Source organism: Pan troglodytes, chromosome 5 (genome assembly GCF_028858775.2).
Source record: "Pan troglodytes isolate AG18354 chromosome 5, NHGRI_mPanTro3-v2.0_pri, whole genome shotgun sequence".
Lineage (NCBI taxonomy): Eukaryota > Metazoa > Chordata > Mammalia > Primates > Hominidae > Pan > Pan troglodytes.
In genome coordinates, this window is record NC_072403.2 from 111,486,683 (window position 1) to 111,514,331 (window position 27,649).

The 27,649-nt window shown below is 35.3% G+C and overlaps 1 protein-coding gene across 4 annotated transcripts; it reads right to left on the bottom strand.

Moving 5' to 3' along the window:
- Positions 1–722: 722 nt before the first annotated feature.
- On the bottom strand, positions 723–27,251 carry CCNC (cyclin C). Of its 4 annotated transcripts, none has more exons than XM_063813306.1 (13): positions 26,870–27,251; positions 21,246–21,352; positions 20,000–20,084; positions 19,770–19,839; positions 16,865–16,916; positions 10,191–10,246; positions 9,345–9,380; positions 8,570–8,661; positions 7,859–7,926; positions 4,736–4,815; positions 3,454–3,572; positions 2,519–2,613; positions 723–1,954 (listed from the first exon to the last, which is right to left on the bottom strand). In XM_063813306.1, the coding sequence occupies exons 1-12, from the start codon at positions 26,899–26,901 to the stop codon at positions 2,562–2,564; spliced, it is 849 nt and encodes a 282-aa protein (XP_063669376.1). In that variant the 5' UTR covers positions 26,902–27,251; the 3' UTR covers positions 723–1,954; positions 2,519–2,561. The 4 variants fall into 4 exon arrangements, with proteins under 4 accessions (XP_063669376.1, XP_063669377.1, XP_001140770.1 ...); XM_063813307.1 differs by having other exon boundaries at positions 27,092–27,186; XM_001140770.8 differs by lacking the exon at positions 2,519–2,613.
- Between the last annotated feature and the right edge of the window lie 398 nt (positions 27,252–27,649).

A 27,649-nucleotide genomic window follows, 5' to 3' on the forward strand; every position in this document is an offset into this window, starting at 1 on the left:
ATAAATTGTAATGTGTGATCCTTATTTAGATCCTGACTAGAACTCTAACAGTTTTTATACTTGTGAAATAACTGAAAATCTGATATTATTTTTACTAATTCTTTTTGAGGCACAATAATACTTTTAGTTTTTTTAAAGAGCTATTATTTCTTAGGAATATATGCTGAAATATTTATGGATAAAATTATATGATATCTAGGATTTGCTTCAAAATAAGATGGGGGATGGCAACTTATGGAAAGTGGGTGGGAGTTTAGATGAAATGAAATTGGCCATAAATTGATAACTACTGAAGCTAGATGATAGGTACATGGAGGTTCCTTACTTTACTCCTGTATATGTTGTTTTAAATCTTCCACAATAAGAGACTGAAAACAAAACTATGAGGCATGGTATTAATTTTAAAAATAAACACTTAAAGACTATAGGTCTTACCTAAGCCCAACATTAATTCCTTCAGACCTGAGGAGAGCTTTTTTTCTTATTAAGCTCAGGAAACCTATATATGTCATCAGTCTGACTTTACACATAGTCTCCCTTTCCAGCTCATTTGATACGCTCCATCAGAAATAAATTTTCTATTATTTAAAATCTGTTTATAATGATTTGAAATTACCCCCTTGACAACCTATAAAAGGCTTTAACACTTAACTAAAGGAAGAAGAATTCTCAAAAAACAACATCAGGCAAATTCAAAAAGATAAATTCAAGACACTAGTCGATACAGCTGGAGAAGTTACTTTTATTCTTGCAGTTTTATACTAGGAAGTCAACATTTAATTTAATAAGCCATCATCCACAATTGATTGATTAAAAATGTTTAATCCTTAAATTGTGCATCAATATCCTATGACTCCAAATTTTATTTATCACTCTCCTTCAAGTCTGAAGAAAATGATTAATTTGCTAAGTTCCACAGACAGTACAGTCCCACTGACATAACATTTAGTATGATGTCCTACTCTCATATTAGAATTAAGGACAGCCAGTATCAAACTGGCCTGAAACCTGATTGTGTTCCTGGTTCAGAATACCTGTAGTATATCTGTAAATCTACACCAAGACACAACATTAAACTAGGGTGTGTATATCTTATAAAAACCTTTTCACAGTAAAAATCAACATTAAAATTTTACCAAATTCCAACATTATGGTTTTTGAATCCAATTAAGCTTTCAAAATGCCTGATTAGCTGTGAATTAATTATAAATAACTTCATGTAGTTTGCCCAGCATTTCAAAATGGTTACGGACTATCATGTTTAAAATGTCAAAGTATGCTATACATATTGCACTTTTCTGCTAGGCTGGGCTAGTATCTTCCATGGCAAGATCCTCAAACTACTGAATAAAATACACTTTTAAATCAATATAGGTACTTGATTAATTTCCCTGAAATTATCAACATCATTACCAAAATCTTCCAGGATTTTGTAAGATTTGATTCCTTAAATACAGTTTTAAAGTTAAACTTATGGAGGGAAAAAAACCCTCATAGACTGACTGTAAATTTTACGTCCTTTTTTGGTCCCTCAATGACCAAAGAGAATTTTAAACAAATTATGCTTCATGTTTCCTGGCTTAATAAAAAGCTACAATTTCTATTATCCAAATTAAGAAATATTATACTAATCAAAAGCTATTAATTTTGAAATGTCTATGTATGTCTGTCTGTAGGTCCCCTTAGAACCTTTCCAAACATTTATAATCAAGAGATTTTAATCAATTATGTACTAGAATCATATTAAAGAAAAACTTATTTTGCAAAAATAAAATCACTTTCCAATATGCTTGACAGAAACAAGCTATTCATTTTCATTTGTGTTCCACTGAAGACATTACTGAAATCTGTCCAATGGTTTATTTCCAAGTGGTCCACTATGGAATTCTTCGGAATGTTTTAAGATTGGCTGTAGCTAGAGTTCTGACTTCCATTTGGACCCTGCTCTCCTTCACTGTTCAAATGGGGAAGAAAGAGATTTTATACCAATTAAAAGATCCATTTTTACACCCTGATAAGCCTACTGACTTTTAAATTCATTATTCTGTGGCACAGCTATACAAAACAAAGACATTCCTCATTATAAGACACGTGAAAAATTAAAATCCAGAAGACTAACATTTGGTTTTATGTTTTTATTCTTATATAACTTTGTGCCCTCACATATAACAAACATTCTGGAAGTTAGTGTCCATATATACTCAAAAACTTTAAATTACGGTATGGGATTTCATTGTTATTACAGGTATCACTCAACATAGAGATTACAGCTTCTTCTAAACAAATTTCCTATAAAATTAAATCTTACATATAAAATCCTATTCCTACTATTTATGAAAAACAAGAAGTGTTCTTCAAAAAAATAAAAACCAAAACTGTTGTCCAAAGGCATAATAAAATCATATATAAATACAGCAAACCTTTATAAGTCAGCAAGAAATATGGTAATTTCCTGGAAAATGCTGAATACTTAAAATAAAAATGCTGAATACTTAAAAATAACTAAAACTGAAAATACCAGTAACTTTGGCAATAGGATTATTGCCTTATCTTGTCCACCATCATCTTGCAGCTTCAGGCCCTGCCACTAGTGGAGAATCACTCAGGGAATTTCTGCAAAAAATGCATCCAAAGGTAGCTGTTTGAATGACTGCCTTAAACAGCTCCTCGAATAAAGTATTAACTTTTTCCAAATTGTAACATTAACTTATGAGTAGCAATCCATAAATCTATCTTGTTATATAACAATCATTTTTCTAAAGAAACAATTAAGATGGATGGCATTTCTTTATTTCCCTTCTGACTTTTTCTCCCTGCCCCAAATGAACTGATACACAGTGAGGGCTGAGAACCACTGAACTAAATGAACAGATCTTACTTAAAACACACACATACACCCCAATAACAACAAAAAAAAACCCCTCTTAGCATAGGTGATTCATTTTTAGCAAAAATATATTCTTATGTGCTGTGGATCTTAGGGTCACTTAAAAACCAAAATTCTTTATCTTTACAATATCAGATCATTCATTGAAATTTTTGAAAATTGCTACTGAAATTTATAAAACAGGACAATAGCCAGCAGTGAAAAAAAAAAAAAAAAAAGATGGCACAGAATCAAACTGACATGCAACTACTATAGTTCTGAATTCTGCCCTGAATTTCAGATGAACTTACCTAATTCTGTCAGCTTTAAATTTATGGTATATGACCATATGTTGAGAGATACCTGTAATATACCTCCACTGCATTAGGAAAAGTTACTAATCAGATTAGTGATTTTTTTAAATGAGACATTCTCAATCAAATCACAAATTTAAAAAATAAAATTAACATGGATCATGAAGTTTTGGAAGAAATGTTTTAAAAACTACAAAACAACATAATCTAAGAAAAATATGGTAAGTATGATATATAATTAAATGACATCAATAATTAAAGTCTACAAAGTACCTGTTTGGAGGTGGTTTTGGTTTTGGCATCTTACTAAGAATGGTTGCCATCTCTTTTCTCTCATCGAAATTCTTCCACTGCTCATATAGTTTTAAAATAACCCTGATTATTTCCAAAATCTAGAAGAAAATATTTGAAAAGTTCTCAGTGGCAAAAACAAGCAACATTTCTTATATAAAGAGCATACATCACTACACAACCCTCAGAAAACAGTAAATAGTCTCTGTCCTTAAATCCTGATAAATTTGAAAGCAGTATTTTTCACCACAGTGCTGTTTAGGATTTTCCTTCTAGCCTCTCATTTTTCAGCATGTGTGCATTGTCCATTCTTATCTATCTCTGCAGCTGATTTCCTTCCATCTGATGATATCTTTTAAACTGAAACATACTAAGAATAAAGGTTCTAATCATGAGGGAATATACCACTATAGAGCACACTCCTCTAGTGTAAATTATTTTAAACAACTTAATCGGGGGTAGTGCACAAAAGATGTTTTGATTCTCTGTTACTACACATACATTAAGGTGCTCAAAAACTGGCAGCTACAAATTTGAAACAACTAGTTTCCAAATTAGCTATTTTTTTCCCACCTGAGTAGAACCTAACCTTAGGATTAATTTTAATGCATTTAACACTTGAGCAGAAAAGCTAGAAACACAGCAAAAGCCATTCTGCCAGGAGATAGGCTATGTTACAGAAGTTCACAGTAGTAGTCAGTGGTTACCAGGGAGCTTTTAAAATAATCCTGGGAATTAGAGGCTACTTTGCAACCAATTAAACCAAAAGTTTACCATTCTGTTTAATCCCAAACTGAAAAGAGATACATAACTTAAATAATCAGCATTAACTCTTCCTACCAAACTTTTTTTTTTTTAAACGGAGTCTCGCTCTGTTGCCCAGGCTCGCGTGCAGTGGCACGATCTTGGCTCACTGCAACCTCTGCCTCCCAGGTTCAAGCAATTCTGTCTCAGCCTCCCGAGTAGCTGGGAGTACAGGTGCATGCCACCACACCCGGCTAATTTTTGTATTTTCAGTAGAGACGGGGTTTCACCATATTGGTCAGGCTGGTCTTGAACTCCTGACCTCAGGTGATCCGCCCACCTAGGCCTCCCAAAGTGCTGGGATTACAGACACAAACCACCATGCCCAGCCCATGTTTCTTAATATTTTGTAACCAATAATCTTCTTAGCCTGGTGGACATCACAAGATTTTAGGCTCATGATAAGTAAACATGACATTAATTTTTAAACATTCAAGTTTACATACAACTAAGGGAATACCTTTTCCATATCCACAGAAAGCTCAGCAAACCATTGCCTGGCATCTTTCTGCTGTACAACACAGGCTACATGTAGGCAAGCTGAAATGAAAATGAGAGACAACTGTCCATGTTTAACTGCAAACACAGAATATATGATCTAACAAAGATTTTTCACTATTTCCTGTGTATTTTCCAACACTCTTTAAAAAACATTAAACAGCTACATATGAGAGTTACCATTGGCCATCTCATCAACGTAATCGGAGACAGAAAAAATTACTAGATTACATCAAGTTCTTGACATCTGGTCCTCAGTGCGTGCTAGTCATGGTGCAGTTGCCTTGAGAGTCAGGCACGTTGAAGAGGAAAAACATCCAATGAGGAGAGCAGAAAAGGGAAGTTATCCCTGAGTAGTGTACAAAGTAGCCGTTAAACTGCACCCAGAAGTCAGTGTGACAAAACAAAACAAACAAAAATGTCAATTAATACACTAGGTTTTAACAATGTTGACTATGTTTCCACATTTCAGTTAAAAGCAGTGTTGCCTGGCCTTTTTTCTTCCTTTTCATTATTAGCACATGATCAAGTTATGTGAAAGCTGGGCACATCCTTACAGAATTCAGTGTTGTAATCAAATAAAGGTTAGAAAATAAATGTAATATACTGTATACAATATTAGTTACATATGTTATACACAATATAAACTAACAAAAGAGAGGAATCTACATCATAATTTTGCCTAAAACAATTTCTACTGAGCAGCCTGGATACCCTGAACCCACCCCAGCTTAAGTTATACTCCGTGGTCTGGTTATCCATGTCTTTGCTAAGGATGACATTCTAGGCAAATAGCAACTCAAATGTGAACTGACACACTGGTTGCCCTAAGTCAAGCAAAGCTATGAGTAGGGCTTAGGTCAAGAAGGGGTTAAAAAAACCAAATGACTGACATGATAAAAACAGGAAATTAAAATACAGTGGACAATGCTATTAACATGGGCATGCATAGAGTACACTGAAGATTGAGGAAGCATCCTAAACCCAGACTGAGGTGATGCTGAAAGGGTGGGGGAGGGTCACTGAAGAGCTGATATCTAAGCCAAGTCTTATAAAAAAAAAAAAATAAGAGTGGGAGAAGAGAATAGTATGTATATCAATTGGGAGACGAATTTGGCTAGCTCCGGGTTTCTCAATCTTGGCACTACTGACATCTTAGGTTGAACAATTCTTTGACACTGTCTTGAATACTACAAGATGCTTGGCAGCATCCCTGGCTTCTACCCACTAGATGCTAGTAGCACCCTACCCTAGTTATGACAACTAAAACCAAACATTGCCAAATGTCCCCTCGGGGCAAAATTATCCCCAGGTGAAACCACTAGCCTAGCTCAACAGTTTGGAAGATAGATAGGCTCTCTGAGGATGGGAGTGCTGGAGGCTAATAAGCCAGTTAGGAGATTGCTGTGGTAACATGGATAGAAATGAGAAGATGACTATGAGATTACAGAAGGAACAATCGAGAGGAAGGCACAAAATGTACTGGTAAACAACTACATGTGGGTATTGAGGGAGATGAAAGGGCCTAACTGCTGGGTTTCCAACTGAGGTATATAACTAGTGCTATTCACCAAACTGGCAAAGACATTAAAAGGAGGAACATATTTTGGGGCAAAGTGATAAGCTCAATCCTCATCATGAGTCTGAGGTGCTGGTGGGATGCCAAGTGGAGCTATGTAAAAGGAAGATGGATATAAAGAACTGCCAAGTGGCAAGATCTTGGCTAAATAAAGAAATTTAAATGTTTCAGCATGTAAGTGATAGTAGAAGCCATGAATCTCAGTGAAAGTACCCAAGAAGAAGACAGCAGGGATGGCAAAAATGTGACACATGTTCTGTTATCCCTTCCTTCCTACCTATGCAGATCCCAGTATTCCTACCCACTGGGTAGGACACCACTTCAAAATCCTTTCAAATCCAGTCCTTTCAGGGAACTGCCAGTAATACAGAAGTGTAAGTATAACCTATTTGTCAGCCCTGATGTAAGAAGGCCAAGAAACATCAACATTTAAGGAATAATTGAACAACTGAACAAAGACAAACCAATGGAAAATAAGAGGGGAAAATCAAGAGGATGGAGTTATAAAAATCAATAGAAGGGGCTGGGCGCAGTGGCTCACGCCTGTAATCCCAGCACTTTGAGAGGCCAAGGAGGGTGGATCACCTGAGGTCAGGAGTTCAAGACCAGCCTGGCCAACATGGCGAAACCCCGCCTCTACTAAAAATACAAAAATTAGCCAGGTATGGTGGTGGACACCTATAATCCTCCTGTAGGCAGGAGAATCGCTTGAACCCAGGAGGCAGAGGTTGCAGTGAGCCAAGATCACACCACTGCACTCCAGCCTGGGAGACAGAGTGAGACTCCATCTCAAAAAAAAAAAAAAAAAAAAAAAAAAAAAAAATCAATAGAAGGAAAAGGAACAAAAATTAACAAGTGCCCAATATATAACAGGCATTATTTGGTGCTCTACAACCTATCTCATTTAATTCTTCAAATGGCTCAGTGGAATTATTAGTATTCTCTCCATTTTACAATTAAGGAAACAAACACGGAAAGGTCAGATAATTTTCCCACAATTGTAAAGGAGGTAAAGTTTAAGCCTAGGACTATCTGACTCCACCCATTACAGCACTGCTTTCCACAGACTGTAGAATGAATGTACTTAACGTCTTCCTCCAGCCAAGCATTATGGACCACAGATGCTCCTTTACTCAACCTCTGAGTATTTGTTTGGGCTCAGGATATGAAAGCCCCAATTATTTTACATGCTACAACTAATATTAGCTGGCTTAATTCTGAACTTTTCCCTCTAAACAAACAAATATGTTCTATTCAGACACCGATTAAAACTATTTTGAATGGTTTAAAAAAAAAAAAAAAACTTACCAAAAAAAGGGGGTGGGGGAATAATAATCCTGATTTATGACAGTTGCAGTTCATATTATTGAAAGCTCACATGCAAGGATTAGTCTATTACTTCATGGAAGATAAAAACATAAAGTACAATAGGGTGATATTAAGTTTAGGATGACCTAAATAAGTTTATAACAATTTAACTCATAAAGGCACACCATACTTACATACCTAAAGCTATCATGAAAGGAGGATACAGTAGGCAAAGATCCGTTCTGTAGGTATCATTCACTATCCTCCTATAGAAATGTAAATCATATTATTACTGAAAGCAGAACTACCTCATCTGATTGTATATTTCCTCCAGAGAGGGCCAGATTTCCCATCTTTGCACACATTTATTTCCTTTTATACTACTGAAGCACAGCTATAAAAGTGAAAACATCAAGGCAAAAGGATGGATACATGAATGTGACAACAACTAAGCACATATCAATGAATAAAATTACAGCTAAATATATTTTAAATTTCAAAATCTCATAACAAATTATAAACATTTTTCTAATTTTTTAAAAATCAGAAAAATCAAATTAAAAAACCAGAAATTATACAGTAAATTTATATGTATGTTGCATACTACCAAAAAGTATTCTGATTACTTTAAAGATAACTTCAGTCTTAATTTTTATGTTAACAGTCTGTGTTTTGTATAAAATTAAATTTTAATAGGTATATTTATGGAACAGATAATAATTTAGGATTGTCTTCATTTTGGCATTTACACCACTATAGTTATTAAAATTCAACAAGTGGTATTTTGCTCAACATAAAATATCTTGGGGCAATAGTTTAATGACTTTAAAAATATTGAACTTCATATTTAATTGTCAACCTTCCTATCTAATAACATGTTACACTATTAATAACTTCTGTTCTAATTACCATGCAAGGGGAAGCAACATGTCTTCTTGGCCCATGTCCTGCACATACTGGAGCAAAGGTCTATAAGGATGATACACTATCAAGCAACAATCCTAGAAACAGTTTAAAAAATGTGTATGTATAAAAAACAGATTTATTACAACACAAAAATGTTATCATTACCCAACTGATTTGTAATTGTGTATTTCAAAGTGAATTTCACTAACTCATGCTTGCTTCCCTTTTATTCTCTTAAGCTAGCAGTATGACAGCCCTAAACTCTACCGTAATAGTGAAGGCAGTGCTCTCTCTGGAATATACCTTGATAAATCGGTTGGCAGTCAGTCAGCATCCATTCATTCCCTTAGAGACTCAAAGTGTCACATCTGCAACACACTGAAACCTCTTATTAGCCTATAAATTCATAATTCCCAACTGGAGGAGCAGAATTCTGCCAAAGACATAATCTATCTTTAAATAACACTGCACACACACACAAATTGTGCACATAATTTATGGTGGTTTAATGTCCTGACTTGTCTGTTTGTAATCCTTTCATTATAGTTACTTACTATAGAACAGAAAAATTTTCCCATCCTAAGTAGGATATACAAATTATTTTACAGGCTTCAGAGAGACTCTAGGTGCTAATATAAATAGGCTACCATGATTTCACCATCACATATTAGGTGGATGGTTTTAAAATGTACCTCTCTAAAATCATTTCTTTAAATAATTTCCAACTTCATTTAATTTAAAAATGTTTTAATCTATTAATCACAGAAGATTTACTTACCATTAGTTCTAACAGATAGAATTCACATTCTAATATCTGTTTAAAACAAAGATTATCAATGAAATGTCAATATGAAACCAAATTAGATAAGTCCACTTAATCTAACATAAATTACAGACATTAATTTATCAAAAATTTTTACTAAAAAGTTTTAAAAATCCAGACAATAAACATAGTTTATATTAAAATAAATATCTGCAATAAAAAATTACTATTATATTAGAAATGCAATTATGATTATAAGGATTTTAATCCTTGTAAGGAAAAGCCAGCTTCTCACAATCATTCTTATTACTCACTTTTATTTAAAATATCCTGTAAAACCATCAGATTTTCCAGTATACTTTCTACTCAGCAAATGCAAAAATACAATTATTTCTACTTAATTAAAAAAATGTAACTTAAAGAGAATAAACAAATCCCTTGCAAGGTGGAAAAAGGACATACCTATTAAAATGTCAATAGAAATTCACCTTATATTTCATATTGTTCCATTAGTTTTAATCCCAGCTAAATAGTAGTATCACCTGGGACCTTTTACACAGTACCAATGTTGGGAGCCCCAAGCCTGAAAATTCTGATTTTGTTGTTCTGGAAAGGATCCAACATCAGTATTATTTACAAGTTCCCAAGGTGATTTAATGAGCAGCCAGGGTTGATAATCACCACTATGAAGTATTTTTTTTAAATGGTAAAAGCTATTTAGCTTTAATTTAGAATAATGTCTGTATTTATGTAATATTTGAAACTGCCATTTCTAGGAAACTATTAAATTTAGTCTAATATAAAATAGAGCTAGTTTATATATAGCTTTGATAATTGTTCCATTTTATACCATATACTTACATGATTCATCCTATAAGGAAATTCCTTTGGAAAGGCATATGAAAATCTAGTTTTTACTGCAGAAAATAAAAAAAACAATTTAAACTGAGAAAATGGGAAATAAATTAACTCAAAATTCCTTTAACAGAGCAGAATATTAGAGGGTAGAGCAAAATTATTTTCAGTAGGAATTCTTGGCAACACTTACGGACCCAGATTTTTATTTATTTTCAGGGAAGGGGAAAGACTGGGGGGCAGGACACTCTACACAGCTTCAATTTTATATTTACTACCTTAAGAAAGGATTCTGATGTTTAAAAAAGAAAAAGATCAGGAAAAAAAAATCACTGGCTTTTATCATTTCTAAAATCTTTTCAGCTACAGAGTGGTATTCTTCTGTTTTCCAGTGACTGAGCTTAGAAGGAACACAGGGGTTATATATGTGTTTACAATATATACAATTGGTAAAAAATATACATATAAAATACTGGGAGGATAGTACACCAAAAAAATGTTAACAGTGGTTATTTGTGAGATTTAATAACTTTTTACTAATCTGCACTTTCTAAACTTTTTACAATGACCAGGTATTTATCAAAATATATATTTTAATAAAAGCATTTATATATGCAAAGGTCTCGAGTTACTCATAAAGTAGTAGTAGTAACACATAAAGTTAGTACTCTATTATCTATTACTCTATTGGTTAGTCACTAAATAAAGTACAAATGAAAAAAAATGTTAACCATCAATCCCCCATGTCCTTAAAATGGTGTGAGCATATACACATAAGTACTATTTGAGAAACTGTATTCAAGCCATTATGACACATTTAATTCAACCAAGTAACTACTGACAGGTCCTAAAAAATGTTTGGTGTCAGCTTCCATTTGTACAAAGCCCAAGTGATTTCACTGAAATTAAAAGAAATTCCATTTCTGGCCAGGCACAGTGGCTCATGCCTATAATCCCAGCACTTTGGGAGGCCAAGGTGGGTGGATCACATGAGGTCAGGAGTTCAAGACCTCCTGGACAATATGGTGAAACCCCATCTCTACTAAAAATACAAAAATTAGCTGAGTGTAGTGGCATGCACCTGTAGTCCCGGCTACTCGGGAGGCCGGGGCAGGAGAATCCCTTGAACCCGGGAGGCAGAGGGTGCAGTGAGCTGAGAACACACCACTGCACTCCAGCCTGGGTGACAGTGAGACTCCATCTCAAAAGAAAAAAAGAAAGAAATTCCATTTCTTCTATGCACTATGTTTTCAAAAAGATTTGTTTTGCAAATTCAGTGCCCTACAGCTAATTTAGATGTGTAATATCTGCCAGGATTTGAAACCTAGAACAATTTAAACTTGACATTAGTAAATTTATAATCTTTCCTTTCTTCTCTCCTTTATTTAAATTTAAGACATACCTATTAAGGTTTCTGAGTTTTACAAATCCTTGTGATGTAAAGTATACCAGCACAACAGGTTCTTATATAATGGTAGACAATCAACAAAGTAAAATTATCTCTGTATATAAAACAAATCTACATCCCCATGCCCTGGACCTTGACACCTAACACCTCTATTGAGAATATATTTACCTGATACTGTCACATGTCTGTTACTCCACGCTAAAACTGCTCTGCATTTTTTTCTGTCTTTTAATCCTTTTCCTCCAACTTGGAGAAAAATACATCCCTCCTCTCTATTGTTTGTCTTACCACTTATACACTTGTTATCATCTATTCAATTCATAACTCCTACTACTTTTTTTCATCTTTAACCTTCCTCCTTCAGTAAATCTTCCATCACATACCAATATACTCAAATTTCCCTTGAAAAAAGCAAAACAAACTCTACCTAATTATATTCCTCTGCCTTTTATTTTTGTAGACTCAAACACTGAGATCATGCACAGTTCTCTTATACCCACCGTTATTGACTTCCCAGCCTCCAGAACTGTGAGAAATAAATGTCTGTTGTGAAAGCCACCCAGTCTATGGTACTTTCTTATATTAGCCCAAGTGGACTAAGACATGCCTTCACCCAACTTCCCCTACTATGAACATCTTACATTAGTATGGCGCATTTGTTACAATTACTGACCCAATATTGAAATGTTATTATTAACTAAACTGTACTTTTTTCAGATCTCCTTAGTTTGTACCAATGTCCTTTTTCTATCCTAGGGTCTTATCTAGGATACCACATTATATTTATTTGTCATGTTTCCTTAGACTGTTTGGCTGTGACAGTTTTCTAGCCTTTCCTTGTTTTTGATGACTTTGACAGTTTTTAGGAGTACCAGTCAAGTATTTTGTCAAATGCCCCTCTACTGGAATTTGTCTGATGTTTTTCTCATTAGACTAGAGAAAATGGGTTTTTGACAGGAAGACCACCGAGATAAAGTACAATCTTCATCATATCACATCAATGATACATGATATTAATGTGATTTATCACTGTTGCTACTGACCTTGATCGCCTGGCTAAGGCAGTATTTCTCAGGTTTCCCCACTGTAAAGTTACCTTTTTCCTCCCTTTCCATATGTACACACTAGCAGGAAGTTAACATGTATAGCCAGCACCTTAGGAGTGGGGAGTTATGCTCCCTCTACTTGAGGGCAGAATAGTTACATATATTATTTGGAATTCTTCAGCATGGAAGACATGTCTCTTCTCCCTCATTTATTTATATCAGTATGGACTCATGGATATTTAGTTTATACTTTGAGTTATTATCCAATGCTATTTTTACAATTTTGATGCTCAAATTCTTTCAGCTTTGGTCAGTGGGAGCTCTCTTAGTTGGCTCCTATATCCTTTTGACATATCCTCATCAATAGAGGTTTTTGTTTTTCTTGTTTGTTTTGAATACTTCTTTATTACTGGCATTATGAGATGGTCCAGGTCCATCTTGTGTATTTCTTGCCCCAGTCCTAGAATCAACCATTTCTCCAAGGAGCCCTGGTACCTTTTATTGGAGAATGATATTAGAAACCAAGATATGGGTACTAGGTGAGCTCATTGCTACTGGGATGTCATTGCTTATAGACTCTTTCAGCTGAGGAAGCCAAGAAATATACACACTAACCCATGTATATACACATATCTATAAATATTTCTATATGTAACTAACCATCTATATTCCATTAAGGTACACGAGTTCATGCTGTTTCCAGCCCTTTGCTTATCTGTAAATTCCCGCTCCAACAACGAGAAACCCGGCTCTCAAACATTTGCTATTGATTTACGTAATTGTTTAATTCCCATATACATGTATAGTATTATCAGAATTGTTAACTTGTACACCCATGGGTAATAACTTTATCAACTAGAGTACAGTGCTTACGTGTAGTTCCTTTTGCCTTTACTCTTACACTCTTAATCATTTCCAAAGCTACTTATGTCAACACCTTTCCCCCAATTCCTTTCACTGAAGTTGTTTCATGTATTTTTAATATAGTTAGACTATTCCTTTCTCAGCACCTACTTGCTTCTTAATTCCTTGCAATCTGGCTTCTACCTCCACCCCCACATTGTGAATGACACTATGTTCTCTCTCAAAGATGTTTTTTTCTTTGGTTCACATCTTTTTCTATGCAGCATAAGACATTGTGCAACTCTTTTTTTTTTTTATTTTTACAGACAGAGTCTTACTCCATTGCCCAGGCTGGAGTGCAGTGGCATAATCACAGTTTACTGCAACCTTGAACTCCTGGGCTCAGGCAACCCTCCCACTTCCGCCTAGTTGAGTAGCTAGGACTACAGGTGAGTAGCTAGGACTACAGGTGTGTGCCACCATGCCCAGTTAGTTTTTCTTTAATTTTTTGCAGAGCTGGAATCTTGCTATGTTGTCCAGGCTGGTCTTGAACTCCTGTTCTAAAGCAATCCTCCTGCTCCAGCCTCCCAAAGTGTTCAGATTATAAGCAGGAACCACCATACCTGGCCTGTGCAACTCTTAAATGTTATCAAATTCCAAATTTCTACTGCTGGCCTCACATTTTTAAGAGGATGTTCTACTAACATATTTATACTTAGAATGTCAAAGATTAAATTTAATTCTTTTCAGAACTCACTTATTCTCTTTTTCAGTACCAGCTTCAGCTCCCCAACCCCCAGGCAAAAAAACCTCAAAACACATTTCTGACTCTTCTTAAATCCCTTCTTTTTATAAGAACTGCTGACTCTCGCTCAAATCTGGCTTGTTTGTTCTTCTTGCTGGCTGCCAATATTCGTTTAAGCCTTCATTAGTGTTCACTGGGATGACTTCAGCAACTTAAAAATTATTTTTTCCACTTTAAACTTGTTAGGTTTTATTTCTCACAGCACCCTGTGGTAAGTGACAGCACTCAATACAGTTTGCAGTTTTACTGTATTTCAGAAGGTTTTTGTTTTTAAATTGTGTTAAGATATACAAAATTTTTGCAAAACTGAAACTCTGTATCCATTAGTCACTCCCTATACCACCCTTCCTCCAGCCCTACCATTCTACTTTCTATCTTTATTAATTTGACTAAGTATTCCATGTAAGTGTAATCACACAATATTTGTCTTTGTTACTGGCTTATTTCACTTACCGTAATGTCCTCAAGGTTCATCCATGTTGTGGGATGTAAATAACTTCAAAATTTGTCTAATTCTACCTGCCCTCTCCTCCAATTCATCTTACATAATTCTGTCAGATTTACCTTCCTAATGCACAATGCTAGCATTACCCTCATGTGTAAAAATAAATAAAACTGGCCAGGCACAGTGGCTCACGCCTGTAATCTCAGCACTTTGGGAGGCTGAGGTGGGTCAGATTTACCTTCCTAATGCGCAATGCTGGCATTACCCTCATGTGTAAAAATAAATAAAACTGGCCAGGCGCAGTGGCTCACGCCTGTAATCTCAGCACTTTGGGAGGCCTGAGGTGAGGAGTTTAAAACCAGCCTGGCCAAAATGTTGAAACCCCATCTCTACTAAAAATGCAAAAATTAGCCCGGCGTGGTGGCACACACCTGTAATCCCAGCTACCAGGGAGGATGAGGCAGGAGAATCGCTTGAACCTGGGAGGCAGAGGTTGCAGTGAGCCAAGATTGTGCCACTGCACTCCAGCCTGGGCGGCTGAGCGAGACTCCATCTCAAATAACTAACTAACTAACTTTCATTACTGTCAATAGAACAAAGTGCAGATTCCTTCATTTAGCATCGAAGGCCCTCTATTAGCTGAAATTAGGTAAGGATTTTTCCCCACTATTTCCTTACTCACCATTCAGTTAATCTAACTCATGAGCTTTCCCTATTTGACTAAACTATTCATTGTTCTTAGACTGTCTATCTCTTGCATTTCCCCAGTTCAACTTCCTTCACCAAGTTCTACTTAATCCTTTCTGGATTCATGAAACAATCTTTTCCCACCCAAAACATTCACAGCATTCTCTGTAACTCTCTTATACTATTTATTTCCTTCTGTATTAATATTTTTATGTTTCTGTCTTCTTTTTTTGTCCTTAAATTCCTTGTATTTTACCTTGGTACCAATGCCACTGCATTGGTACAGTGTTTTCCAGTGATAATGATGTTGTTGTCATTGAAGATGATGATGATGATGATAGCCCCTAAAGTTTACCGAGTATTGTGGACCAATATATGTCCCCCTCCAAAATTCGTATGTTGAAGCCCTAACTCCTAGTACCTCAGAATGTGACTGTATTTGGAGAGAGGGCCTTTAAAGGGATAAGATTAAATGAGGACAGGCCAGACGTGGTGGCTCATACCTATAATCCCAGCACTTTGGGAGGCCGAGGCTAGTGGATCACGAGATCAGGAGTTTGCGACTAGTCTGGCCAACATGGTGAAACCCCGTCTCTACTAAAAAATACAAAAATGAGCTGGGCATGGTGGCACATGCCTGTAGTCCCAGGTACTCAGGAGGCTGAGGCAGGAGAATCACTTGAACCCAGGAGGCGGAAGTTGAAGTGAGCATTCCAGTCTGGGCGACAGAGCGAGACTCTGTCTCAAAAAAAAAAAAAAAAAGAAAAAAAAAAGATTAAATGAGGACATAAGAGTGGGGCCTAATTCTTTAAGACTATTGTCCTCACATGAAGAAGACGGCAAACCAGGAGTGTGTGTGCTCACAGAAAGGTCCATGTAAGAATAGCCAGACACCTTGATCTTGGATTTCCATGCTCTAAAACTGTGAGAAAATACGCTTCTGTTGTTTAAGCCACCTGTTCTGTGGCATTTTGTTATGGCAGCCTCAGCAAAGTAACATACTAAGCAAGGCACTGTTCTAAAAGCTTATATTAACTCATTTGGTCCTCATAACAACCCAACAACACAGGAACGGGTTTGCACATAGATATTAATATCTACCCGTAAGAATGACATAATAGTCATTAGAAAACAATAAAATACAATAAAATTCGGAAGCAGAATTTTTTCTTTACTCTTACAAGATTAAAAGCCACTGAGTTGATGTTTTTGGATTGATAATTACTATCCATTTTAACGTTAAAAGTAATATCTTTATATCTTTTTTAAAAAAACCTCTTTTAGCTTGATTTTTTGCCAAATACACTAGACATAAAGGTATCCTCAGGAAATTTAATAAAGCCAACCAATCTCTCATATGTCTCATAAACTAAAAAAAAGAATCTATGTACTCTGGAGCTTTCTTTAGAATTACATCCTTAAAGCAGATATACTTTTTGCACTTACATACAGAAGTAGCAGCAGCAATCAATCTTGTATTTGAAACTACTCCAAATTCCTAAAGAAAGAAAAGCAGGTACATGTTAACCCAATGAATCTAAGGGTATCTGAACTCTATTCAAAACGGGATTTCCTTGCTCCTGTTTACAATCTGTTCACCTTCTAACTACTTGAGGCGTGAAGTACTTACACCCCTAAATGTACAGGCTGATTACCCCTTATCTGACATGCTTAGGATCAGAGATTTTTCTGATTTAGGAATATTTTGCATTACACTGGTTGAGCATCCCTAATCTAAAAATCTGAAATGCAAAATGTTCCAATGAGCATTCCTTTGAATGTCATGTCGGCCCTCAAAACGTTTCAAATTTTGGAGCATTTAGGATTTTCAGATTACGGATATTCTGCCTGTATTACCTTTCCCCCAAATTGCTACAACTTAAGACATATTTTAAAATAATTTTATAATTTAATAACAATAAAAGGTACCAAATTAGAAACCAAGCCTTAAGGTTACAGTGTTAGTTTTTCCATTTAAATTAGTTTCCAAGAAGATTGTTTACATTCTATACTTAATTGCAAGAATATTAAGTATGTTTCCTATTCAATTCAACCTGTATTAACAGATACTTCATGCCATTCTATGATAAAACAGTCGAATTTGTGAATAAGATAAACCTTAATTAATCACCAAAAGAACTAAAAAAAAAAAAAAAAACCATATAAACAGTTACTATCCTTTTTAGAACAGGGAGACAGGAATTACGTAAGACTTCCAAAGTCAGTTCCCATTTCCTCTTTCAACTGAACAACCACCATTGTGAAAATACTAAAATTTATTATGATCCACCTTATATATACTGTTTCATTTATTGCCTCGTAAGATTTCTAAAGCCTTCACTTCATTTTAAAATAAAAAAATCAAGAGTTGGTTTCTTATCCAACAAAAGGAGCTAAACTAAAAATCTATTTAAATACCTTCAGCCTACATCCTTATCCTGTGTAAGGGAAATGTATGTGTACTAATATATTTGTTTTACATTTAAACCTCCAACTATAATAACTGAAAAGAAAAAGTAAAAGCCTGAGACATGTTCTTAAATGAGCTTTCCATACAATTTCCATAAAACTAGAGAAAATACAGAAAGATTTGGTCACAGAGATTAAAAAAAATAATAATGCTACAACCAAATCTGAAAGACTACATTCTCTTTCTCAGGAATAATTCTTTTTTTTTTTTTTTTTTTTGAGATGGAATCTTGCTCTGTCACCCAGGCTGGAGTACAGTGGCATAGTCTTGGCTCACTGCAACCTCCACCTCATGGGTTCAAGCAATTCTCTTGCTTCGGCCTCCCTAGTAGCTGGGATTACAGGCATCTGCCACCACATCCGGCTAATTTTTGTATTTTTAGTAGAGACGGGGTTTTGCCATGTTGGTTAGGCTGGTCTCAAACTCCTGACCTCAGGTGATCCACCCGCCTCGGCCTCCCAAAGTGCTGGGATTACAGGTGTGAGCCACTACACCCAGCCTAGGAATAATTCTTTATCCAAAACTCAAAGGGAAAACTTTCATTCAGTAAATCACATCACAGAGTTCTACTCAGTAAATCAAATAACAATATTTAACAAGTAAGATAGATTAAAATCCTCAAATTAATCTACAAGATTAAATGTTTATAAAGATTTTTTGTCTTGGTCCTCCATACTGCCTGTGCTTAAGAGACTTTAAATTATTACATGGTAATATTTAAATAAAATCAAATATTACATAGAATTATTAGAATTAGAAAACTCAATCCATAATAAGGACCTTTAATGAACACTTTCTTTTCCATTAACAAAAACAAAGCTGATTCTGCCTTCTTAAACTACCACTCACAATTAGAAAACATAAACTTCTAGAAAGCTTGTCTTAATATTATTTCTAACAGAGTCAATTGTCATTATTTAGGTAATAGTTGGGAAAGATGTCATGGATAACCTTAAATCATGGCTAAAACAAAACTAAATCAAAGTGGGTGCCAAAAGGAATGTAAACTTACTAGGTAAAAATCACATTCAATATTCAAGAATACAACTCTAAGAATACAACTCTAAGACATTATCCAAAAATAGAAACATAATGCAAAGATTTCACACCACCAAAGACTACATTATTTATGAAAAACAGCCAATATCTGCTATTATTTTCTGGACTTTAGCTGAGCTCTTTCAAAAATACTACAAAGGTAAAACAGTTGAACAGAAATTCAGTCTCTGCTGCAAGTTCCTATCTATCTTCTCTCCCTTACCTAATTTCTCTACGCTCACAACCTCAACTTTTACTTGTTAGACTCTATATAGCTATAGCTTCCCCTAATCCTTGCCTTCCTTCTGGCTTGGTAGGCAGCCAATCATCAGGATGATGGGAGAGAAGACAGGAGAAGATAAGCATATGGGTGAGAAGCATAAGGGACATTCTCAGGTTATGGTAGGCAAGCTGTGGTACTTACTGAATACTACTCAGTGCCAAACAATAGATGTCTCAAAGGCAGCAGAGGAAAGTAGTTAAGAACACAGGATTGGTAACGAGACTCCCATGGTTCAAACACCGGCTCTCACACTTACTAGCTATATCATCTTAAGCAAGTTCTTCATCTCTGTCTCAGTTTCCTCATTTATAAAATGGGAATACTACTACTATGTATTCCAGTTTGTTACAAAGATTAAGTCAGTTGGTACACAGTAAGTGCTGTATGTGTCTGTTAAGTGAATATATAAGGATATGTATATATTTCTTTGATTTTGTACAATTTTAGTATTTTGCATAAATTACCATTTATTAATTTTACATAGGCCATGTGAAAACTGGGGCAGATTAACCAACATACATTGACTACACTTTGATGAAGAACAGAAAATTGTTTTATACCTCTACTTTGGATGCCAAAAACACACATGTAGGAGCCATTAATACAGGATCTATACTTTTCAGAGAATACCTAAAATATGATAAAACAAAGTTAAATATCATTCATACAGAAAACACACTGGGAAAAAAATCAAGATAACTCTATGGTAGATACATGATTCATTTACACTGTGCTAAGGTTCATCAACATTAGATAAGAGTTCAAATAAATAAAATAAAAATAATCCTACCTGGCATAGAATCTCTTGAAATATACTGTAGCAGTGGCAATAACTTGTTGTCTTAATTTAAGATGTTCACCCAATGCTTGGATAACTAAAAGGCAAATAATGAAATTTTAAATGTATCTTCTGGTATCATTATAATATTAACATTGAACAGTAACTTCCATGTGGTTAAATCATAATTATGTTCATTTTTAACAAAGAAAAAACCTACACATGCTCTATGTGAGTCACAGTGGTCTAATTCTAGGATTTGCAAATGTGTTAAGAAATATATAGGTATGCATAAACAACAACAAAACAACAACAAAACAGAAACTGCCCCACAGCAAAAAATTATTCATCCATTAAGGAAGTTGAATAAGTATTTCCCCTCTATCTTCTAAATATTTTTAATGCTTTTCATATTATCTTTATAATAAATATAAAAAGAAAATATTAGACACCTATGAAACTTGTTAATACTACCACTTTTTTTGTTGTTTTGAGACAGAGTCTCGTTCTGTCGCCCAGGCTGGAATGCAGTAGCACGATCTTGGCTCACTGTAATCTCCACCTCCCAGGTTCAAGTGATTCTTGTGCCTCACCATGCCCAGCTAATTTTTGTATTTTTAGTAGAGAGGGAATTTCACCATGTTGGCCAGGCTCATCTCAAATTCCTGGCCTCAAGTGATCTGCCCACCTCTGCCTCCCAAAGTGCTAAGATTACAGGTGTGAGCCACCACACTTAGCTTTATACAGCTCACCAAAACAAATAAATAATACATAAAAATCCATAATGAATCCTCAAAAAAAAGAGATAAGTTTACAAAATAGTGAACTGAAAGTTAAAAAAATTATGTGACAAACCTACTACATGTCAGAGTAAAGATCTATCCCTACATCTTCTTCCCTTCAAAGCAAAGTTCTAAGAGAAATGACCACTATAGGATGTCAATCTAAAGAATCATTTATCCTCAAAGTACTTTGCTTTAGCCAACCTTGAACTGGGTCTAATAATTATTATAAAGTCTTAGGGAGATTAGGTAACACTTTCAAATTGTCTCGAGTGCCTGTGATATGTAAAATTCACACAAAAAAACTTTATTTGGATCACTAAAAAGAAAGATAAATGAATACGTTGTAAAAAGAATACCTGTATAAGCAAAAATGTTAGGTATGCACTAAAACAGTTCACAAATTACCACACAAAAACATTTTTATTCAGAGGTAACCAACTATACAATTTGAACCAATTTTTTAAAAAGTTTACCATTTGTAAAAAATATTTGTAACTTCCAATATTCTTCCTCTGAGAGAAACTTTAAATCCTTTTGGCGCTCCTTCAACAGATCTTGTTTATCCAAAATCCATTGCAAACTAGAAAAGACATGTTACAGAAAATCAACAAGCAAGGTCAGAGGAAACACTCTAAGATTGAACACATTGTTCATATTCTGAGAAGTACAAAGTGCAAAAAGTAACCTTAAAGACAATTATTTCTCACATTTCTTGAAATGTGACTAATAAGAATTATCTCACTAATAAATGTAAATACGTCCTGAAAAAAATTCTGCTCTAATCTTTTCCTTCTTCCTCCTTAGTCTGTTACTAGCTTGTATTTCATTGATTCTGGCTCTGATATCAAGACATGTCTTACAATCTGTGATGCCTTCGTGTTTTAATTGGCAGCATGTTTATTCTTTCTTAGTGATATAAGATAATGGTGGAATTATTTGGCACTAATTGATGGTGGCTTAGATTTGAGGAAGTATATAGTTTTCCAGCTGTTCATGGGTAACTATGGCATCTAATTTCCTTACTTCACAAATCTAATTATATTAAAAACTGCCTCAGAATGTGTTACACTGATAGCCTCCTCCTCTTGCCTAGTCAAGTGTGCTATTTTTAACCAGATATGAAATTGACATGACTCAAAGAAAAAACTATCTTGAACCTGTGTTTGTCATTCAATATGTATTTGAAGTCTTATGTCAATGAACTTGTTATTCAGCATTCTTTTATACAGCTTTATGGATGGATCATTATTTAGCCAATCTCTACTGATGGAAATATAGGTCGTCATTTTTCACCCATATTTTCTGATACCCTTAAGGGCTTTTTTCCTTCAATTTATGATCCATCTGGAATTTATTTTGGTACAAAGTAGGGATCCAGCTAAAATTTTTTCAAATGCTTATCCAAATGCGTGGAGGTATTTCCTAATTTATAATTCTATCATTATACTTGGATCTTCTTTATAATTTCCTATTTTTTTCTTGTTCACATGCTGTGCTATTTTAGACACAGAAAATTAAGTAATTAATAGCTGGTATAAAAAAAATACTATCTTCCTACTATTTTCCTGAATGATATTCTTCTTAATGAATATCTTTGTAATTCTCCTTGCATATTTGATTAATAATATATTTGAAATAACTTCCCAGAAGTAGGATTAATGGGTTAGTGTTGCTGGTAACTTATTGATACACATTGTCAGTTTACCCTCCAAAAACATTATACCAATTTCCATTTGTATTAACAGTTCATGAGTGAATCTTATAATATTTAATCCTGGCCGGGCGCGGTGGCTCATGCCTGTAATTCTAGCACTCTGGGAGGCCGAGGTGGGCGGATCACCTGAGGTCAGGAGTTTGAGACCAGCCTGACCAATATGGTGAAACTCCATCTCTACTAAAATTACAAAAATTAGCTGGACGTGGTGGCGTGCGCCTGTAGTCCCAGCTACCTGGGAGGCGGAGACAGGAGAACTGCTTGAATTCGGGAGGTGGAAGTTGCACTGAGTTGAGATCATACCACTGCACTCCAGCCTGGGGTACAGAGTGAGACTCTGTCAAAAAAAAAAAAAAAAAATCCTATGGGTTACTGCCACTTTTAAATACTTTGTAACTTAAAGGCAAAGTAGTATGTCACTGTTTCTTTTCCCTGTAGTTTACTTTTGAGGTTAAACATCTTTCCATGTCTTTATTGGTCAAATACAGTTCTTCTTTTGTACAATGTTAATTCTAATATGACCATTTTTCTAATGGGATTACCGATTTTTTTAATGATTAAGAGATTCTTCTGATCTAAAATTTGTATAGTATAAATAATAAATCATTTGTTTGTCAAATAAGTGCAAAATTTCTCCCAAGTTTAAATAACTCTCAGTATTTATTTGTAATACAGAAATCTGAATCACTTACTTAAATCTACCTTTTATTTTCATGTTTGTCAGGCATAGCAAGGCCTTTCCTGATTCAAAACGATAAAAAACAATTCACCCATATTTTCTAATACCCTTAAGAGCTTTTTTCCTTCAATTTATGATCCATCTGGAATTTATTTTGGTACAGAGTATAAAGTAGGGATCCAGCTAAATATGCTGTCAAATGCTTATCCAAATGCGCTAAGGTATACTTGGATCTTCTTTATAATTTCCTATTTTTTTCTTCTTCATATGCTGTGCTACTTTAAAACATAGAAAATTAAGTAATTAATAGGTGATATGAAAAATACTCCCTTCTATTCTGAAAATTTCTGACTATTCTATCACAATTATTCTAAGACCTAAACTTTAGAAGCATTATGTCGAGTCCTAAAAAAGAATATCCATTCAAATTTTATGATTACATTACATTTAAAGATCAATATGGGGAGAAATGACATCTTACCAAGAATTCAAACTCTATTAAAATCTGTATGTGCCACTATGGACTTTTAAAGTTTTCTTTCTACAGGTTCTGTATATTTCTTTATATTTTTCCCTCTGTATATTTTCTGTTGCTAATGTAAATTGTACTTCCCTATCCATTTTTAAAAAGCTTTTATTTTTGCATTTTATAACTGGTCACCTTCCTAAACCTTTATTATTTCTAATAACTTCTCAATTAACTGAGTTTTCTCATTAATTTTATTTCCACGTATTGATAATTTTGTCCCTGTTTTGTCATTCTTTCTATATCTCCTTTGTATCAATTGTATTGACTAGCATATTGGTAAAATCTTAAATAGGCACCCTAATTATCTCAATGTTTCACCACTGCTGATGCTTTATGTTTTTCATGTTAAGGAAGCATCCTATTTCTGTTTTAGTAAGAGCTTTAGTCAATGATAAATGTTGAATTGTATTAGTTTTTTAATACCTTTACTGCTTAATAGATTTCTTAATATTGACTATATTTCTATAATAAAATCCAATGTCATGTTTTATACTTTCAATGTAATGTTAGACTGCATTTGGTAATAATTCATTTACAATGTTTGCATCAATATTCAAAAGTGAGACTGTTTTTAGTGTTCCCTTTGCTAGATTTTTCTGTGTTATTATGGCTTCATAAAGAGAATTAGAAAGCTTTTCTTCTTTCTGTATGAAATGGAACAATTTCAAAAGGAGATTCTCTTGAAAGATGGAAAGTATTTACCCATGAAATAACGCATAGTTCTTGGGTAATACTCTTAACTTGCTTTGGCTTTCAAATTTAAAACCCTGGAGATAACCCAAAAGTACCTCTGGGTTTACTTTTCTCATTCCTAATTTTGTATTTTTGTATCATTCCTTTTTCCCCTGATTTAACTAGCAGTAGTTTGGTCTACTGTTTTTATTTACTCTAAGAATTAGCTTTTATAATTTTTTTCCTTTTAATATATTAGCATCGTTATCTATTTTAAGTCTTTCTGTTTCTTTAGGTTTATTTCATGTTTCCTTCTTAATATTATTAAATAGAATATTTCTATTATCTCTCAATTATTCAGGATATTGATTTTCTAATACATTCAAGCTTTGGTTACATTCCATATATGGTACTATTATGATGTTATTTTCTAGATAGTAAGTAACTGTATTTTCAGTTTCCTGTGGATACCAATAAAGTATCCACAGTTAGTTTTGTAGTTTTTATTTTTGTTACTTGTTCATTAATGCATTCAATTAACCAGCAAATACTTAGTGCCCTTCTAGTTCATTTTGGTCACAGACTGTGTTTTGTTCTACCTCAACTACACTGTGGTTTGCTAATTAATTTCATCCCCACAGAGTCATTTTATGTTTTTAAAAAGATAAATTTCACAAACATTTTATGAGTTTTCCTCACAGAACTCTGTATGGAGGATAAACTAAAAAAATGTATAAATACTGCATTTCATCAAATTTGAGATTACATCTAGGATTCATCATTATTTCATATGCTATGAAAGAAACTGCCATGCTGATTTCAAAGATGTTAAAGTGTGAAAACGTGCATCTTAGAAGCATGAAATATAGCATATTTAATATAAATTGCCCTCTTTCACCAAATTCACCTAAGACAATGGCCTTTCATAATCTTTTCGTTTGTTTTTCCAGAATTGTCTTGTCTTCCACACTCGTTACCTTTTCCAGATAAGAAACTCCATGACTGCTCAAGGGATTTGAGCAAGGCAAAGTGGTCCCTTCTTTTAGGACTATTTGAATTGGGAGAAAAGAATAGTTTCAAAGAAGTAGACTTAACTTTATAATAATTTTATATTTGAAAAGTGAAAACATATTTTTAGAATGCTATGAATAAATGAAAGCATAATGAGAACACTATTGAAAATAACGCAGGATTTTTTTTTAAGTTGAAAAACTGAAAAATCAACAGTCAGCTACTTGTCAATTCTCTCAGCTTCTTTCAGAGTTTATCAGAATATCTCTTCTCCACTACCTAAACTTTTTTTTCAGGAGCTCTAACTCCAATACCTAAACTTTCGATACTTTAATTTTGCCAAAGCAATATTTCAGTGTGTGAAAACAATGCAACATATATATACACATATATATATATACATACACACACACATATATATACACACACACACATATGATCAGTGGTAAAGCTTCTTTAACATGTCATCTCCACAGAATCACTTTATAGCAAGAGGAAAACCTGCTTTTCCTTAAATAGGTTACTGAGTTCATTGTTTCTTTTTTTCTCTTTGCAAAGGGCTAAAAAATGAACATCAGGAACAGATCCTATTCACAGAATCGAAATTTAAATTACTTACTAATGCTTTCTTAGCATAAAAAATTATACTAAAATACCTTCTTTGTCAAATTCTGTTCATCTTTCAACTATACAGTGGAAAGCCTAGTCAAATGTTCAATTAACCCCATAACGCACCTTCCTGCCTGCTTAAACAAATGTATTTAGGGATAAATGTTTTTAATATTATTCTAGCTCTCACATGGTCACTGACAGAAACAAGAACTTATTCATGAAAAAGGTTAAAGAAACAGGTAAACAAAGTCACTGGAAAAACAGGCCTTTAAAACAAAATATAAAGCACAGGCTAATGAAATGGATAAATTTAGAGGGCACCTGCCCTATACCTTATCAATATAAAACTCCATCTAGACATAAAGTACGCGCAAGAAGCGGTTAGTAGGCAGAAACAAGCCAGACTCTCTCCTCTCCTCATAATATTAAATCCACTCAAGATATACAGTGAATGACAAAAGACCACGACGCCGATCACCCGAAGAAACCTCAGGTAAAAGCACGCCACAACTGTCCTGAACAAGTAGCCTCACAGTCTTGAGCTGAGTCACACTTCCCGTACCTGTGCCCACTCTATCCGACCCCCCGCGGCCTAGCTAAACCAAGAATCCGAAATTAAACTCCGAAACGTTCCTTCCCGGGAGACTAAACTCTCTCCCACCCCTCCCCCTCACAGATCCTTCCCTCCCCGAAACTGGGGCTGGGGGCGGGGAGGGGAGTCGCCTCAGAAAAGCGCATCTTGATTCTGGCCGCTGCGGTCTCCCGTGAGGACCCCGGCACTCGGAACTGAGCTGGGATCCAGGCCCGGGGGAGTCACAGGCCCCGTCCTCACAGCCCCCGCAAAAACCGGCCCCAGGTGAGAAGACGGAAGATCGCTTACTAGTGGGAGCTCTGCCAAAAGTTCCCTGCCATGGAACACAGCTTGCCCTGATAAAAAAGCACCAGCCGGCGGAGCGGCCCGCGGAGCGACCATAGACCCAGCCCGTCCGGTAACCGCGCTCCTCGATCAAATCAGCTCGGCTCGACTCCGCTCCGCGGCGGCGACGGCGAAAGGAAGAGGATGGCCCCCTAGTCTCCTTCACGCCGGCCGACAACACTCAACTGTGCAAACCCGTTCCTATCGACAAAAGTTCCGGCCCGCGGTAGCGGAGGGAGCCGGAGGGGAGGTGCTGACCCTTGGAGGTGCTGAGATTGAAGAGAACTAGTGCTCACGAGAGCTCGCGGCGGTTGGAAGGCTCTCGCGAGAGCGTCTTGAGGATTCTGGCCGGGGGCCCACGCCGCTGGGTTTCCTGTCTTCAGCACGGGAGTTGCTGAGCGGGTCTAACCTAGGCGAAGTGGCTCAGATACGGGGTTCTGTTATTACCTCTTCCAGGACTTCAAAAACAGAACAATGGCATTGTAATAAAGTATAAGGTTTTGTGACTTATTTTTCCTGTGATTGGAAAGAGAAATAAATGAAGATGACTGTTCTCAGGGATCAAGTGTTCCTTTTTTTTTTTTTTACTTTATTTATTTATTTATTTATTTTGAGACGGAGTCTTGCTCTGTCTCCAGGCTGGAGTGCAGTGGCACGATCCCGGCTCACTGCAAGCTCCGCCTCCAGGAGTTCAAGCGATTCTCCTGCCTCAGCCTCCCGAGTAGCTGGGACTGCAGGCGCGCA